The sequence below is a fragment of the Orcinus orca genome, chromosome 17, assembly GCF_937001465.1.
Source record: "Orcinus orca chromosome 17, mOrcOrc1.1, whole genome shotgun sequence".
Lineage (NCBI taxonomy): Eukaryota > Metazoa > Chordata > Mammalia > Artiodactyla > Delphinidae > Orcinus > Orcinus orca.
The window spans coordinates 50,751,096-50,765,530 of NC_064575.1; the positions used below are offsets into that span (position 1 = coordinate 50,751,096).

Sequence of the window (14,435 nt, forward strand, 5' to 3'; positions counted from 1 at the left end):
TTCCCTTCTGTATGAGGTTTTCACGAAATACAATACAATTCATTGATTCAGACTCTTTCATTTATCACACTTTTTTTAAAGTCTTTATTGAATTTGTTACAGTATTGCTTCTGTTTTATGGTTTTTTTTTTTTTTTTGGCCGTGAGGCGTGTGGGAGATCTTAGCTACCTGACCAGGGATCAAACCCGCACCCCCTGCATTGGAAGGCAAAGTCTTAACCAGTGGACCACCAGGGAAGTCCCCAAACTCTTTAATTTAGTATTTGGAATAGTTTCTTGAACTGAAAGGGTCCTTGGGTCATCTACGAACTTCCTGTCTTCCAAAAAACTTCTTTAAATAATAATACCAAATAATGAAAAGTGAAATTAATCAGGACTTTACTTTTTACCTTTTTTTTAAAAACTTTTTTGCTTTTTCTTTGATCTTTATTCTTATATCTTTTCTTTTGTCACTAAGTTGGTTCTTTTACTGTAATGAAATAGTCCACTCAGTTCTTGTGAAGGAAAAGGCATGAAATGGCTTAGCACTTCATGTGGAAAAAGCAGAGGAATTAGGAATTAGCATTTCTCCTCTAATACTAAGGGATAGTTAGAGCTAGGATATTTACCTAAGTCTCCTGGTGCAAAATCCAGGCTCATGCTGTAGAGGCAGTGTCATAGTGTTCTAATGCACTCAGTAAACCAGTTTATCAACTTAAGTAAATTGATATACTCTGTCAGTAATATAAAATGAATACACAAATGTGTATCTTTTATTCCTAACAAATACTCATTTATTAGGAAGGTTAACATGGCAAAGCTTTTATGCATTAGTCAGTCTTGACTTTCATCTAATAGCAGTAAACAGTTCTTTTGCAGAAGTCTTGGGAAGGTAATAGATTTAACTCAAATTGACTAAAATGTCTACATGTACTATGTGTTATGTTAAGGGAAATGATAAGTGAATTTATTATCTAGGATGTTTGTGTTGTAAATGATTATAAGTATTTTTTATTATTTTTGTAAATATAATGTATATAGCTGAAAATGTTTTGGAAAGGGAATCATGTCTTAATCACTTTTTTTATGTTATTAAAGTTTTGAGGACACGGTGTTTGTAAAGTACATGTTCAATAAAAAGCTTAATGAGGAATAAATTGGCTATTCATTTATTTAAGAAAAAGCTAAAGTAGAAAACAATCAGGAAGCAAAAAATAGCATTTAAAAATAAGGATCTTTAAACTACCCTATATTTATTTTTTAAGTTATAATCCATATATCATATCACTGAGTCATGAGACCCAAGAAATATTTTATGATAATGTTTCCTTAATTATGTAAGTGTCTGTGTAATAATTTAAGTGAGGTAAGACGTGCCATTAGTTAGTGGTAAGTCACTTTAGAAAATGTTTAATTGTAACATATCTTGACAAGCTGTAGCAACTGAGGGTATGTCTTGTTAGCTGACCATATGACCTTAAATAAATTCTGCATTGCTATAATTTCGACACCTCTTTTAAAACTGTAATTACTGATATATTAATTGCTTGAAGGACGGCACTAGTCTTTGAGGTTACTTCTAGTTTTAAAAGCAATAATTGTTCTGGTTTTGCCTTGTTTATATTTGCAGTCATAAGTTTTAAGGAATTTTAAAAAACAGTATTATATTTCTTTATACACTAATGAAAATTTGATGATTAAGTTATGATTAAACCAGTAATATTCAGACGTGAATACTAGTTAGCACTGAATGCTTTTTTTTTTAAATAAATTTATTTATTTTATTTATTTATTTTTGGCTGCATTGGGTCTTTGTTGCTGCGCGCGGGCTTTCTCTAGTTGCCGCGAGCAGGGGTTACTCTTTGTTGCTGTGCGCGGGCTTCTCATCGCAGGGGCTTCTCTTGTTGCGGAGCACAAGCTCTAGGTGCGTGGGCTTCAGTAGTTGTGGCTCGCGGGCTCTAGAGCACAGGCTCAGTAGTTGTGGCGCACGGGCTTAGTTGCTCCACGGCATGTTGGATCTTTCCGGACCAGGGCTAGAACCCGTCTCCCCTGCATTGGAAGGCAGATTCTTAACCACTGCGCCACCAGGGAAACACACACACCCTTTTTTTTTTAATACATGCTGAGTTTATAAACATTTATATATGCACAAAGGCCTATGGAAGGATTAAAGAAGTGAATCAAGCACTGAATGCTTGGGTTTCTAGATATGAAGAAAATATTTCACAAATTTGAAATGAATTATCTATTTTATCATGATTGAATAATCATATTTTTCAGTATAAATTTTATATATTTATATAAATTTAATATATTTTTAATTTTTATTATTTTATACATGCAATACATTTTATATTTCCTAATACAAAGCAGTATTTTCTTCCAAAGTAGAAATTTGGTTACAGAGCAAATAAAACTATATGTTGCTCATTTTCATTTCCTTCTCTTCCAGGCATTTCAGCAGTTCTCCTCTGCCAGGAGAATTGATTATGCTTTATATCTTTTTTAATGCCTTCATTCCTCGAACATTCCCACTGCTTAAATTAATATCATGTAGAATTAAAGAAACCCTTTATCTCAACTGTCTGTAAATCAGTTTAGTGCTAAGTGGTTTGGGGAAACAGGGTCAGCACTTTTGGCTCATTTATGTTTGTAGAATACACTGCATCTGTTTCCAAATTGTTAACCCTCACAATTAGCAGTAAAATATTCCTCATTACACTATTTCATATTTGAAATAAAAACCTGCCTGAGACATACTGGATTGTGGGACATAGGGAAAAGAGTTAAGAAGAAGAGGAAAGACACCTTTTTGTTTGTTTCTAAAGACACGTAATGACTAAGGTTATGAAAGAAAGAAAACTGAGGGGGAGTATCTCTAATATTGAACAGTTTTCTTTCTTCATTTTCCATATTGATCTTTGTAAGGTGATTTACCTTGGTGCAAAGTATATATACTTTTTCCTATAATAAAGCACAGCATCTTTAGAAAGGGAAAGACCAATTCTCTTTGCAGAATATTGATCCCTGCCCACCAGTATTGAAGACTGTAAATTAGATGTATATGATCAGGGTCCCTCTCCCCCACTGTTGACACAGGTATCACATAGTCTCACACTGAATTCTATTTATTCATTTTGTCTCAAAGCTTTGCCATATTCACTTTCTTTTACGTTAACTCATCTGAAGTTCATTAGTGTTTGGTTATCATTTTTTGAGAATTAATTTATTGGTATTCTTTTCTCTGTTAATAATATAGAGGTTTCACACAGAAATGAAATTTTCAGTCCTCCTGCTTTGTTTTTATTTTTTCTTGTTCTTTAGACAATTTGACTATTTCTGAATTCTGCCAGCAATAAATAATTTTTCTAAAATGAAAGACTCATTTTATAGCCTTAGCACTTTCTCATTAATGTTAAAATACTAGTCTTGAAGTTCTCAGAATAGTACATGATCCTGGTCCGTCATGGATATCTGAGCATATTTTATGGAGTTCTCAGAACAGTATATTGCCAGTGTTGTAAATAGATGAGGTGCTTTTTATTTTGGTGTGTGTGTGTGTGTAAAAGGAATAGGTGTGCAGGTAGTGATGTGTTATGTTTTGATAATTTTTTCACAGTGATTAATTGTGGGAATGTTTGTCATTACATGTTAAGCTCTTCTAGATAGAGTGTACTTTTTAAAATAGATGATATGCTTGTTAAATAAATGGACGTAAAATATTACCTTAAAAGGTTCTGTTTAAGACTTAGAATATGGTATACCCAATTTCAGGTTATGGTCTGATTCCAAAGAAGAAGCAGAGACACATATCTGAGATAGTACCAATGTCATTTGGAATTCTTTTTTTCTATTTCATGAATTTAAATGTGGTGCTTTTTACCCAACATAATCACCATTTAACATTTCTTGGATAACATAAAATTTGAAAGACTATGTATAGCTCACTACAGATTTTAAAATATGTAACCTGAAATCATTCCAAAGTATTTTAAGACAAATTTGGCAAAGCCTTTATTTTGTAAATAGCCTGGAACTTTGTGTAGGTTTTAAAATAATTTCAGAATTAGTTACAGATGATTTAAAGTTTGTCATTCTTTCCTGGGGGCAAAATATTTTAAGTCTTAAGACAGGCAGAGTACCACGATGCTGACCACATATTATTATGCAGTTTCCATTGTTTCCAGTCAAGTTGTTGTGGACTGCTATGTAGCTAGATTTATTTTATTATCCAGGTCTCAATTTCAAAGTTTCTGATTTTAATTTTCTTAACTACTTGATCAAGACATTTTGAATGTTCAAACATATGAGAATCTATCTTGTAGCATCCCCTGAGTATCACCATTCACAATTCAAATACTTATTTATATTCCTTTAGTATATATGTTTATAGCATGATCTACTTAGTTATTCACTTGGTATTTTTTTCCTTGCTAAAAAATAACATGAACCTAATAGTACGATGTGATCTGGTTCCAACTCTGTGTGAGCGTGTCCCACACTACAGGGGGGAAAAAAAAAGACTTGAAGGAAAAATAATAACAATGTTAATAGTGCGTATTCCTGGGAGTAGCAAGATGGAAGGTGAATTATGACTGGTTTTGATTTTTTTCTTTATATATTATATTTTCTAAGTTATTTTCAGTGAGACACTAGTACCTCTCTAATTAAAAGATAAATATTTTCAATTTGTTTTAGAACTAGATACTTAAAAAGAAGTCTGTATTATACTATCTATACTATCAAGTGCCAGTAGAATTGCAAAGTCAAAAATACAAGTCATAGGAACATATTTTCCATCAAATTGGCATCCCAGTAATGAATATTTACGAATGTTTTAATACTGAGTACATTTTTAATGCTATTTCACAAAGTATTTTATCTATAGCCACAATAAAAAAAAGATAGTTTTATCTCATAAATTTATATTAACAATTTTTTTCTCTGGTAAATCAATAAAAGGAAAAAATTTAAAACAATGAAAGAAATTTTGCTTTTAATTCTGAAATGTGAGTACTTTTATTTTTAAATAAAATATACTTGATTTAAAAATAACATATATAAGAATCACCAACTGAAGATATGTACATGCGTCCTGGGTCTTAACCATCAGAGATTTCTGATTAAGTAGGTCTGAAGTAGAAACCAGGAATCTGTATTTTATATCAGCACCCATATGACTCTGATGCAGATGGTCCAACAGACCATAGTAAATTGTTTATTCTTTTTTTATTCTGCAGTCAGATCTGTGGTCACCTTTAGTTCATTTTCCTAATTTTCCTAATTTAACACATTCTCTGTGGTCTCCAAGATATAATGCATACATCCCAGCAGTTGCACTGTACAACCCACTAGTACAAGGGTGAGGGAAGAAAAAGTTAGAACTTGTATTTATATTTTTATCTCATTTCCTTAATTTCTACTTTTGTATGTTTTATAATGTACATTATTGATATAGTAGTATGTTATAATAAATATAAACATTTTTAAAAGGTAACTCTTATATAACATGTAAACTGTTTAACATGTTGGTCTCTGGGATACAGTATACGTTATTTATGATGCCATATTAACTGTTTTATATTTCAAATATTAACAGTAGATACCTTACTATCAAGTGACAATTAACTATATTTTTGTTTGTGTGCCTCCCTACCCACTTTTGTACCCATTTTCAGGTGATGCCTTTCCTTGGACCATCAGCTTGCATCATTTCAGCATATACACCCTTTTTGGAAAACAAGTGACACTTTGCCTAGTGGAACCTATGGGTTGTACCTCTACTCTAGCTGTTACATCTCAAAAACTACTCGCTACAGGACCTGATATGAGGCATTCATTTGTTGTCTGTCTGCATGTTGACCTAGAGTCACTTGAGATAAAATGCTCGAACCCCCAGGTTGGTACATTTGATTTATGAAAGGAAATTTAAAATAATGTGATTTAAGAACAATTGTTACTCATTTTGTTGAAGGGTTTCTCTTCTATTAAGTGTCTTAAATTATTTTTAACAGGGCCATCAAGATCAGAATGGTTAGATTAAGTATTGCTTTGAAGTTCTCTCAAGTTTTGTAATTCAAACTCTTCTGAAAATGTAATGGTGGCAGCATAAATGCATCTTTTGGCTGATGGAATGAAATCAGTTGCAGATGTAAAGTTTTTTAAACGGTGAAGAACTACTTTACTGTCAGACTGGAAGAGTCTATTGAAGTGATCAAATGTAATTTCCGATCAGTTTCTCACTCAAAACTTCTTTTGCTCAACATGCAGTATTTAAAAGAAAAAAAGCACTGTTTACTCTTTAAAAAAGGCATTTTGTTAATCCTTTAACATTCCAGTTGGGATAGGCCAAACATGTTATATTCTACAGTTTTATAATTTAGTATGAATTCAGATCTCCTGGGTTTGTACAAATTATTAATTACATATAATTTAATACTTGTTTCTTTGACCTCAAGCAGACTCTTGTATATTTTCTACACAGATTATCAACGTTGAATAGTATTTGAAATTATATTTTTAAAACAATACTTTTTAGAGCTTTATTGGATCTGTTAGGTCAATGTCGATAAATCTTTGTTTATTCCAGCATTAGTGGTGACGAGCTAGTTTTTAAAGTGTGTTTTTTTAAGTGGGTTCAAATATTATTCATATGTTATAGAGCCTCCTTACTGAAACCATCCTCCTTCTTTCCCCTCTTCTCTCTGCCTTGCTCCACCTACTGTATACTCTACAGTTTGGTTTAACTTTCATATATATTTGTGCATTTTGAAAAGATCGGACCTGCTAATTTAATCTTGGTGATGGCCTTATTAAAAAATACATACAGTTAGAATTATGATGAGGCAGTTATACTAAACTAATAGCTTATCCACCATTATGAAAGTAATTTCTTTTATAATCAGTAGTAAATTCTTTTGAACAATAGTAAATATTCCATATTAATGGCCATTTGCCATTCTATTATGACCCATAGTAGTATAGAAGAGAATAATTATGAAATGGCTTAACTCCTCTTAGATTATTCTTTGAATGCTACTGCTGATGGTTGTTGAAATGCATTTCCTAGAGGAAGGAAAATTTGTTGGTTGAATTGTGTCTCCAACAAAAGATACGTTGAATTCCTAACTTGTAGTATCTCATCATGTGACCTTATCTGTTAATAGGATCATTACAGAGGTAATCAAGCTAAAATGAATTCATTAGGGTGAGCCCTCATCTAGTTGACTGATATCCTTATAAAAAGGGAAATTTGGAAGTAGATAGTCACAGAGGGAAGTTGATGTGAAGATACACAGGGAGAGTGCCATGTGAATGGAGGCAGAGATTGGACTGATCCAGCTGCAAGCCAAAGAACACAAGGATTGCTGGCTACCTCCAGAAGAACCAGAGGCAACGAAGGATTCTCCTGAGTCCCAGAGCATAGCCCTGCTATTACCTTGAGTAGGGACTCTCTGATCTCCAGAACCATGAAACTATAAGTTTCTGTTGTTTTAAGCCACCCAGTTTATGGCACTTTTATATGGCAGCTCTAGCAAACAGATTATAGAGAAACAGATTCACCTTCTTTAGATCCTTTATCACAGAAGCTGTTAAAAGGGAAAAAATAGATTTAGTTCTGTCATAGCAGCAGAAGCCCATCTCAGCCCATCAGTCCCACTGATTATTCTATATACGCTGGGGGAAAAAAAGCAAAAACTAACAACATAAATGAATGTTCCCAATTTGGTTTTTAAATAATTGAATTGCAAAAAAGACTTTAAAACAGCTATTATAATTTTTTTTTATGAGGTGTAAAGGAAAGCAACACTGAATGAAAAACGTAAGAATTCTCAATGGAGAAGTAAAATATAAAAACAATCAAATGGGGCTTCCCTGGTGGCGCAGTGGTTGAGAGTCCTCCTGCCGATGCAGGGGACACAGGTTCGTGCCCCGGTCCGGGAAGATCCCACATGCCGTGGAGCGGCTAGGCCCGTGAGCCATGGCCACTGAGCCTGCACATCCAGAGCCTGTGCTCCGCAATGGGAGAGGCCACAACAGTGAGAGGCCTGCGTACCGCAAAAAAAAACCAAAAAAAACAATCAAATGGAATTTGAGAATTGGAAATACAATATCTGAAAGAAAAAACCATACCATATGGGCTTAGAGATGACCTGCATGTGACAGAAGAGTCATTGAACTTGAACATTGTGCATAGAAATTATGAATTTGGAAAACAGAAAAGATATTAAAAATAGGATCGAATCTTCAGTGGTTGTGGGACGGAATGTTCAAATATATGTGTAATTGGAATTCCAGAAGATAAGGAGAAAAAGCTGGGGCCAGAAAAATATTAACAAATAATTGTACAAATTTCCCAAATTTGCAGAAAGAGATAGGCTTTTACATATTCATGACGTTTACCCAGTCCCAAGCATGTTTATCTTGGACATGTTGTGATTAAAATGCTAAAAACCAAGGATAAATTTTTTAAAAATCTTGAAAGCAGCTGCAAGAAGATACATTATATATGGCTTAATTTGAATGAGTGCCGATTTCTCATTAAAAACCATAGAGGACATGGGACTTCCCTAGTGGTCCAGCGGTTAAGACTCTGCGCTCCCAATGCAGGGAGCCCAGGTTCAATCCCTGGTCAGGTAACTAGATCCTGCATGCTGCAACTAAAGATCCCGCATGTGACAACGAAGATCCCGCATGTGGCAATGAAGATTCTGCTTGCTGCAACTAAGGGCCAATGCAGCCAAATAAATAAATAAGTAAATATTAAAAAAACAAACAAAAAACCCCACAGAGGGCAGAAGACATTAGAACAATATCTTTAAAATGCTAACAGAAAAACACTGTCAAGACAGTGTGCATGTCTCACAGAAATTAAAGTGAAATAAAGACACTGTACATGAAAGAAAACTAGGAAAATTGTCACCAGCACCTCTACTTTACAAGAAATACTGAAGGAAGTTCTACAAGTTAAAAGGGAGTGGTACCAAATGAAAACTTGGATCTTCAGAAATAAAGGAAAACCAACAGAAATGATAAATAGCTTGATAAATCTTTTTTTTTAACTATTTAAAAAAATACATATGACTGTGGAAAGCAAAATCCATAACACTGTCTGCTAGACCTTTCAATGTATGTGGATTTAATATACAAGACAACTTGGGACTTCCCTGGTGGCGCAGTGGTTAAGAATCCACCTGCCAATGCAGGGGACACAGGTTTGAGCCCTGGTCCAGGGAGATCCTACATGCTGTGGAGCAACTAAGCCCATGTGCCACAACTGCTGAGCCTGTGCTCTGTAGCCTACGAGCCGCAACTACTGAGCCCACGTGCCACAACTATTGAAGCCCATGCACCTAGAGCCAGTGCTCCACAACAAGAGAAGCCACCGCAATGAGAAGCCCGCGCACCACAAGGAAGAGTAGCTCACTGCAACTAGAGAAAGCCCGTGAGCAGCAACGAAGACCCAACACAGCCAAAAAAAAAAAAAAAGACAACTTCATCATCAAGGTTAGTGGGGGATGGGCTAAGGGGACCGAGTGGTTGTCAGATTTCTAAATATCTCATGAAGTGGTACAGTATAAATTTAAAAGTAGACTGTGAAAGTTTTTCTACATATAATTTCCTAGAATAACTACTAAAAAAAAAAGCAAAAATACAAAGAGATATAACCAAAATGCCAATAGATGAATTAAAATGAAATACTAACCAAAATGCCAATAGATGAATTAAAATGAAATACTAAGAAGTATTCAGATAATCTAAAGAAGTGAAGAAGTGGTAACAGAGTTACATAAAACAGAGGATGGAAACAGAAAACAAAAAATAAAATTGTAGAGATGATCCTGCCTTAGCAAGAATTACATTAAATGTTATGATCCTAACTGGGAGTGTTTAGACCAGGATTCAGCAAACTAAGGCTTGCAGATAAATTTGGCCACATGCTTTTTTTCACATACTGTGTAAGGTTACCATCATGCTACAACCACAGAATTAAGTAACAGCAAGGGAGAACACTATGTAGCTCACAAAGTCTAGAATATTTACTATCTGACCATTTACAGAAAGTCTTCTGACCCCTGGTCCAACTGCTCCTATTAGGGTAGGAATAAAGCAAGACTCTGCATACGTTGCCTAAAAGAGAAGCACTTAAAATATAAAGAAACAATATAAATAAATGCATAGGAAAAAATACACCATACAAACAGCATAAGAAGGATGGACTTATTTATTTTAATATCAAATAAAATAGACAAAAAGAAAAAATATTACCAGAGATAAAGAAGGACATGAAAGAAAAATGGACAGAATTAAAGGAAAAAACAGGTAATTCTATTCAATCATATTAGGAAATTTTTATACCATCTCTCTCAGTGGTTGTAAAACAACTAGATGAAAAATAAATAATTGGAGATATAGAAGATATGAAAAATACTGTGAACTCACCTTGACCTAATTGACATTTATAGAATACTATATTCAACAACCATGGAATGCACATTTTTTTCAGGTGTACATGGTCTCATTATATTAAGAGAATTAAAATCAGTAAAGTATATTATCTAACCATAGTCAAATTATATTAGAAATCAATAATAACTAGGAAAACTGTAAATATCTGGACATTAAATAATAACTCATATCTGAGAAACCAGATATCACACTTAATTGTAAAATATTGAACTTTTTCCCACTAAGATCAAGAAAAAGCCCAGAATGCCTCCTTCTATCACCTGTTCTTTGTCATATTGGCCATCTTAGCCATTGCAATTAACCAAGCAAAAGAAATAAAAGACACAAAGATAAGAAAAGAAGTAAAACTCTCCCTATTTTCATATGATCAAATATTTTACAGAAGATCCTGGAGGAGTTAAGAAACTATTACTAGAACTAATAAACTTATTATGGTTGTAGGAGACAAGATAAATATATAAAAACCAATTGTATTTTTCTGTACTAGCAGCTAACAACTGGAAAATGGAATGAATCAGTTCCATTTATATTGGTGCCAACAAACATACAGAAATGAATTTAACAAAAGATGTCCAAGACCTCTACCCTGAAAACCACAAAACATTGCTGAGAGAACTTGAACATCTAACTGGAGCAAGATACCTGTTCATAGATTAGAAGATTCAATATTGTTAAGATGGCAGCTGTCCCCAAATTGATCTAGATATTGGGCATAATCAAGTCTAAAAACATTTTCTCCTTGAAAGACACATTAAGATAGCAGAAAGCCAGACACTTGGAAAAAGTATTAGCAACACATTTACCAAACTGTTACCAGAATATTTATGGAATCCTTTCTACTTGGTAACCTGAAGACAAAGAACAATAAATAAAATAACATGAATACAAATAATGGGGAAAAGATTAGAACCACACAAGATGTGTGACTGGTCAGTCAACACATGAAAAGATACTCAACATCATTATTCATCAGGAAAAAACAAAATAAAACATGAAAACATACCACTACATACCTATTAGATTGGCTATAATTTAAAAGATGGAGTATTATGAACCAACTAGAACTCTGTATACTACTGATGGGAATGTAAAAATTACATAACAGCTTTGGAAACAACTTTGAAGTTCCTGGAGGGGGGGAAAAAAACATACAACCCAGCCATTCTTCCCTAAGTATTTCTTCAGGGAAACAAAAATGTATATCCACTCAGAGACTTTTACATGGATGTATTTAACAGCTTTATTTGTATAGCCAAAAACTAAACATAACCCAAATGTTCATCAGTAAGTGAATTTAACAAATTAAACAAATTATGGCTTATCCATACAATGTAATACTATTCAGCCATAAAAAAGACTGAGTTATTGATAAAATGCAAGATCATGAAAAAATATTGCAGTCATTACACTGAGTGAAGGAAGCCAGACCAAAAAAGAGTACTTACTGTATAATTCCATTTATATAAAATGTTATAATGTGTAAACTACTACATTGTTACAGAAAGTAGGTTCCTGGTTGTCTGGAGTCAGGGCAGGGAGAGGGAAGGAGAAGGGGGTGGTAGGAAGGATAGACTACAAAGGGATATGAAGAAACTTTTGAGGATAATAAGAAAAAAATTTTTATTCATAGTTTATATTTAGTAGTAGCTCAGTTCCTATATAATAGACAGCTAACTACTGCTTGGAGTTACCTACCAGAGACATTATATTTTAGAGACTTATTTTAGGAGTCATTATAGCCTTGGGAGGATTGTCCTACTCTACATGTTCTGGTTATCCATAGCTATCCCAGCTGAGAATAAATTCTGTTCCCATTATGGTTTTAGCCTGGGACTCCACTATTATTAATCTTTAAAAAAATTTTTTTCTTTTACTTTGAGATACTCAATAGTATGGTGATTTCTGTTGAGTCTTACTAAATGTAAGACTGTGGCTCAAAACTAGAGCTCTGGGATATCTTCTTTAGATATTCACCTTATTTAGAACTAAGCTCAGGTTTTGTTGTTGTTTAAATATAAACCAGTTCTAAGCCAAGTCATCACATAAATAGAACTTATGTTTGGCCTGGTATTACCTTCTTATGTCTGCTCCTTCCTTTTGTCCTTTCCTTGATCACTTGACTCCCACGGGCTCCTTGCTGCTTCTCCCCAAATACCAAGGGCCTTTTTTTTTTTTTTTCTTGCCTGAGAATTAAACCAAGACTGAATGAACCTCATGCCCTGAGAATCCCTTTGCACCCAAAGTGTAATGAATTTTATTTATTCACTTAATTCTACTTTATCTTCTTGATAAGTCCTGATAAACCAACTTCTGTAAAATTGTTAGCACCTGCTATATCCAAAGTTGATCACCAGGTTGTTGGGAAGTTTAAGTGAGATAGTTATGAAAATACTTTGCAAACTCTCAAATGGTATATGAATGTCATTTTGTTAGTTTAGATTGACTCTGATATAAAATGTGAGATCCTCTATGTAAATTGGTATGAATATCCCTGGTGGAATGTAGCGGTATTCCTGAAGGGACAGGAAGTCACAAAACAATATAGGACTTTGAAGAATCAACATGTACTCAAAGAAAAAAGTAAGGAGTAAGTACTCTTTTATATCCTTGTGTGCCAGATTAACCTAAATTTTAATGGTAAGACATGAGACTCCAAATCTCTTTTTTGTGAGTGGGTTGCTTTAGCCTTCCAGACTCCCTCTGGGTTCTGTCAGAATTACAAAGGATGACTTGATTTTTTTTTTTTTCCTAAGTGAATTCAGCAGATATTTATTGAGTACTACATGTAGGCCTGAAATGAGGGGAGAAAAATTAATAATATAAATACATGAAGAAGGCCATGCCTACACACATCATAATCCAACTGTTGAAAGCCACAGATAAAGAGCATATCTTGAAGGTATCATGAGAAAAAAATGACACATTACATGCAAGAGAACCAAGATTTTGTTAGCTTACTTCTCATAAGAAGCTGTAGTGATCAAAAGAACATCTTTAAATCGTGAAAATTAAGAAAATTAAAAGCCTCTCAACCCAAAATTCTAAGTAAAAAAATATATAACATTTATGAATGAAGACAAAATAAAGACATTTTTCATGTGAAAGAATCTGTCACCAGTAGGACTGCACTACAAGAAATCCTAAAGGAAATCCTTCATGCTGAAGGGAAATGAAACCAGGTGTTTGAGCAACTTTTCAAATGTTTATTGGCTGTTGAGTTTGCTCTTTTGTGAATTGACAGTTCATGTTGTTTACATTAATTTGTATTTTCCTGATTATTAATAAGGATGAACAGATTTTTCAGTGTTTATTGGCCAGTGAATTTGCTTTTTTATGGTTGATATTTCATATCATTTACTTAATTTTTCTATTAAATTTCTTAGCAATTTGAAGAGCCTCCCTTATATTCTATAAATACAAACCCTGTATCTGTAATGCAGTTATTTGCCTTCAAACTTTATGGCATCTTTGGCCAAAAACGTTTAATCTTCCTTAGTGAAATATATCTATATGTCTCTTTTTATTTTCTGGGTGTGCTGCCTTATAGTGTATCGTGGGCCCAAATATCCATGTGCATATAAGTTCCTAAAATTTCTTTTACTATTTTTACTTTTCCTTTTAAGATTAATGACCCAAAATAAACCTCTTTCTTGTGAGTGGTTTCTCACTGATTAATCTGGGGGCTTTTTTGTTTCTTATTTGTGTTTTTTGTGAAGTACTTCTTATCCTTTTTTGTGCCATGGACTTCTTTGAGAATGTTATAAAAGCCTTTTCCCCAGAACAATGTATATGCCCACTAAATTTCACATACACTGTCAGAAGCTTTATGAACTTTGGATTATAGCCAGTGTATAAGCTTGATTCCATTCAAGTAATTCCTACTTCAGTACCATTCTTTTGTTTATTCGTTAGAGTGACGTCAGAAGTGTTTGCTCTTGTAAGCAATTAATTTGGTTCATTATTGCTCAGAGCCCTCAATTAGTTTAT

The 14,435-nt window shown here is 33.6% G+C and overlaps 1 protein-coding gene across 12 annotated transcripts in view; it reads left to right on the forward strand.

Annotated features, from left to right (window-relative positions):
- The window catches only part of VPS13B (vacuolar protein sorting 13 homolog B), an 802,268-nt gene that overhangs the window by 387,963 nt on the left and 399,870 nt on the right, over positions 1–14,435 (forward strand). For all 12 annotated transcript variants that reach the window (XM_049700204.1, XM_033438214.2, XM_049700207.1 and 9 more), the window contains exon 24: positions 5,657–5,877. In XM_049700204.1, coding sequence (XP_049556161.1) covers positions 5,657–5,877 — 221 coding nt within the window. The remainder of the gene's footprint in view (positions 1–5,656; positions 5,878–14,435) is intronic.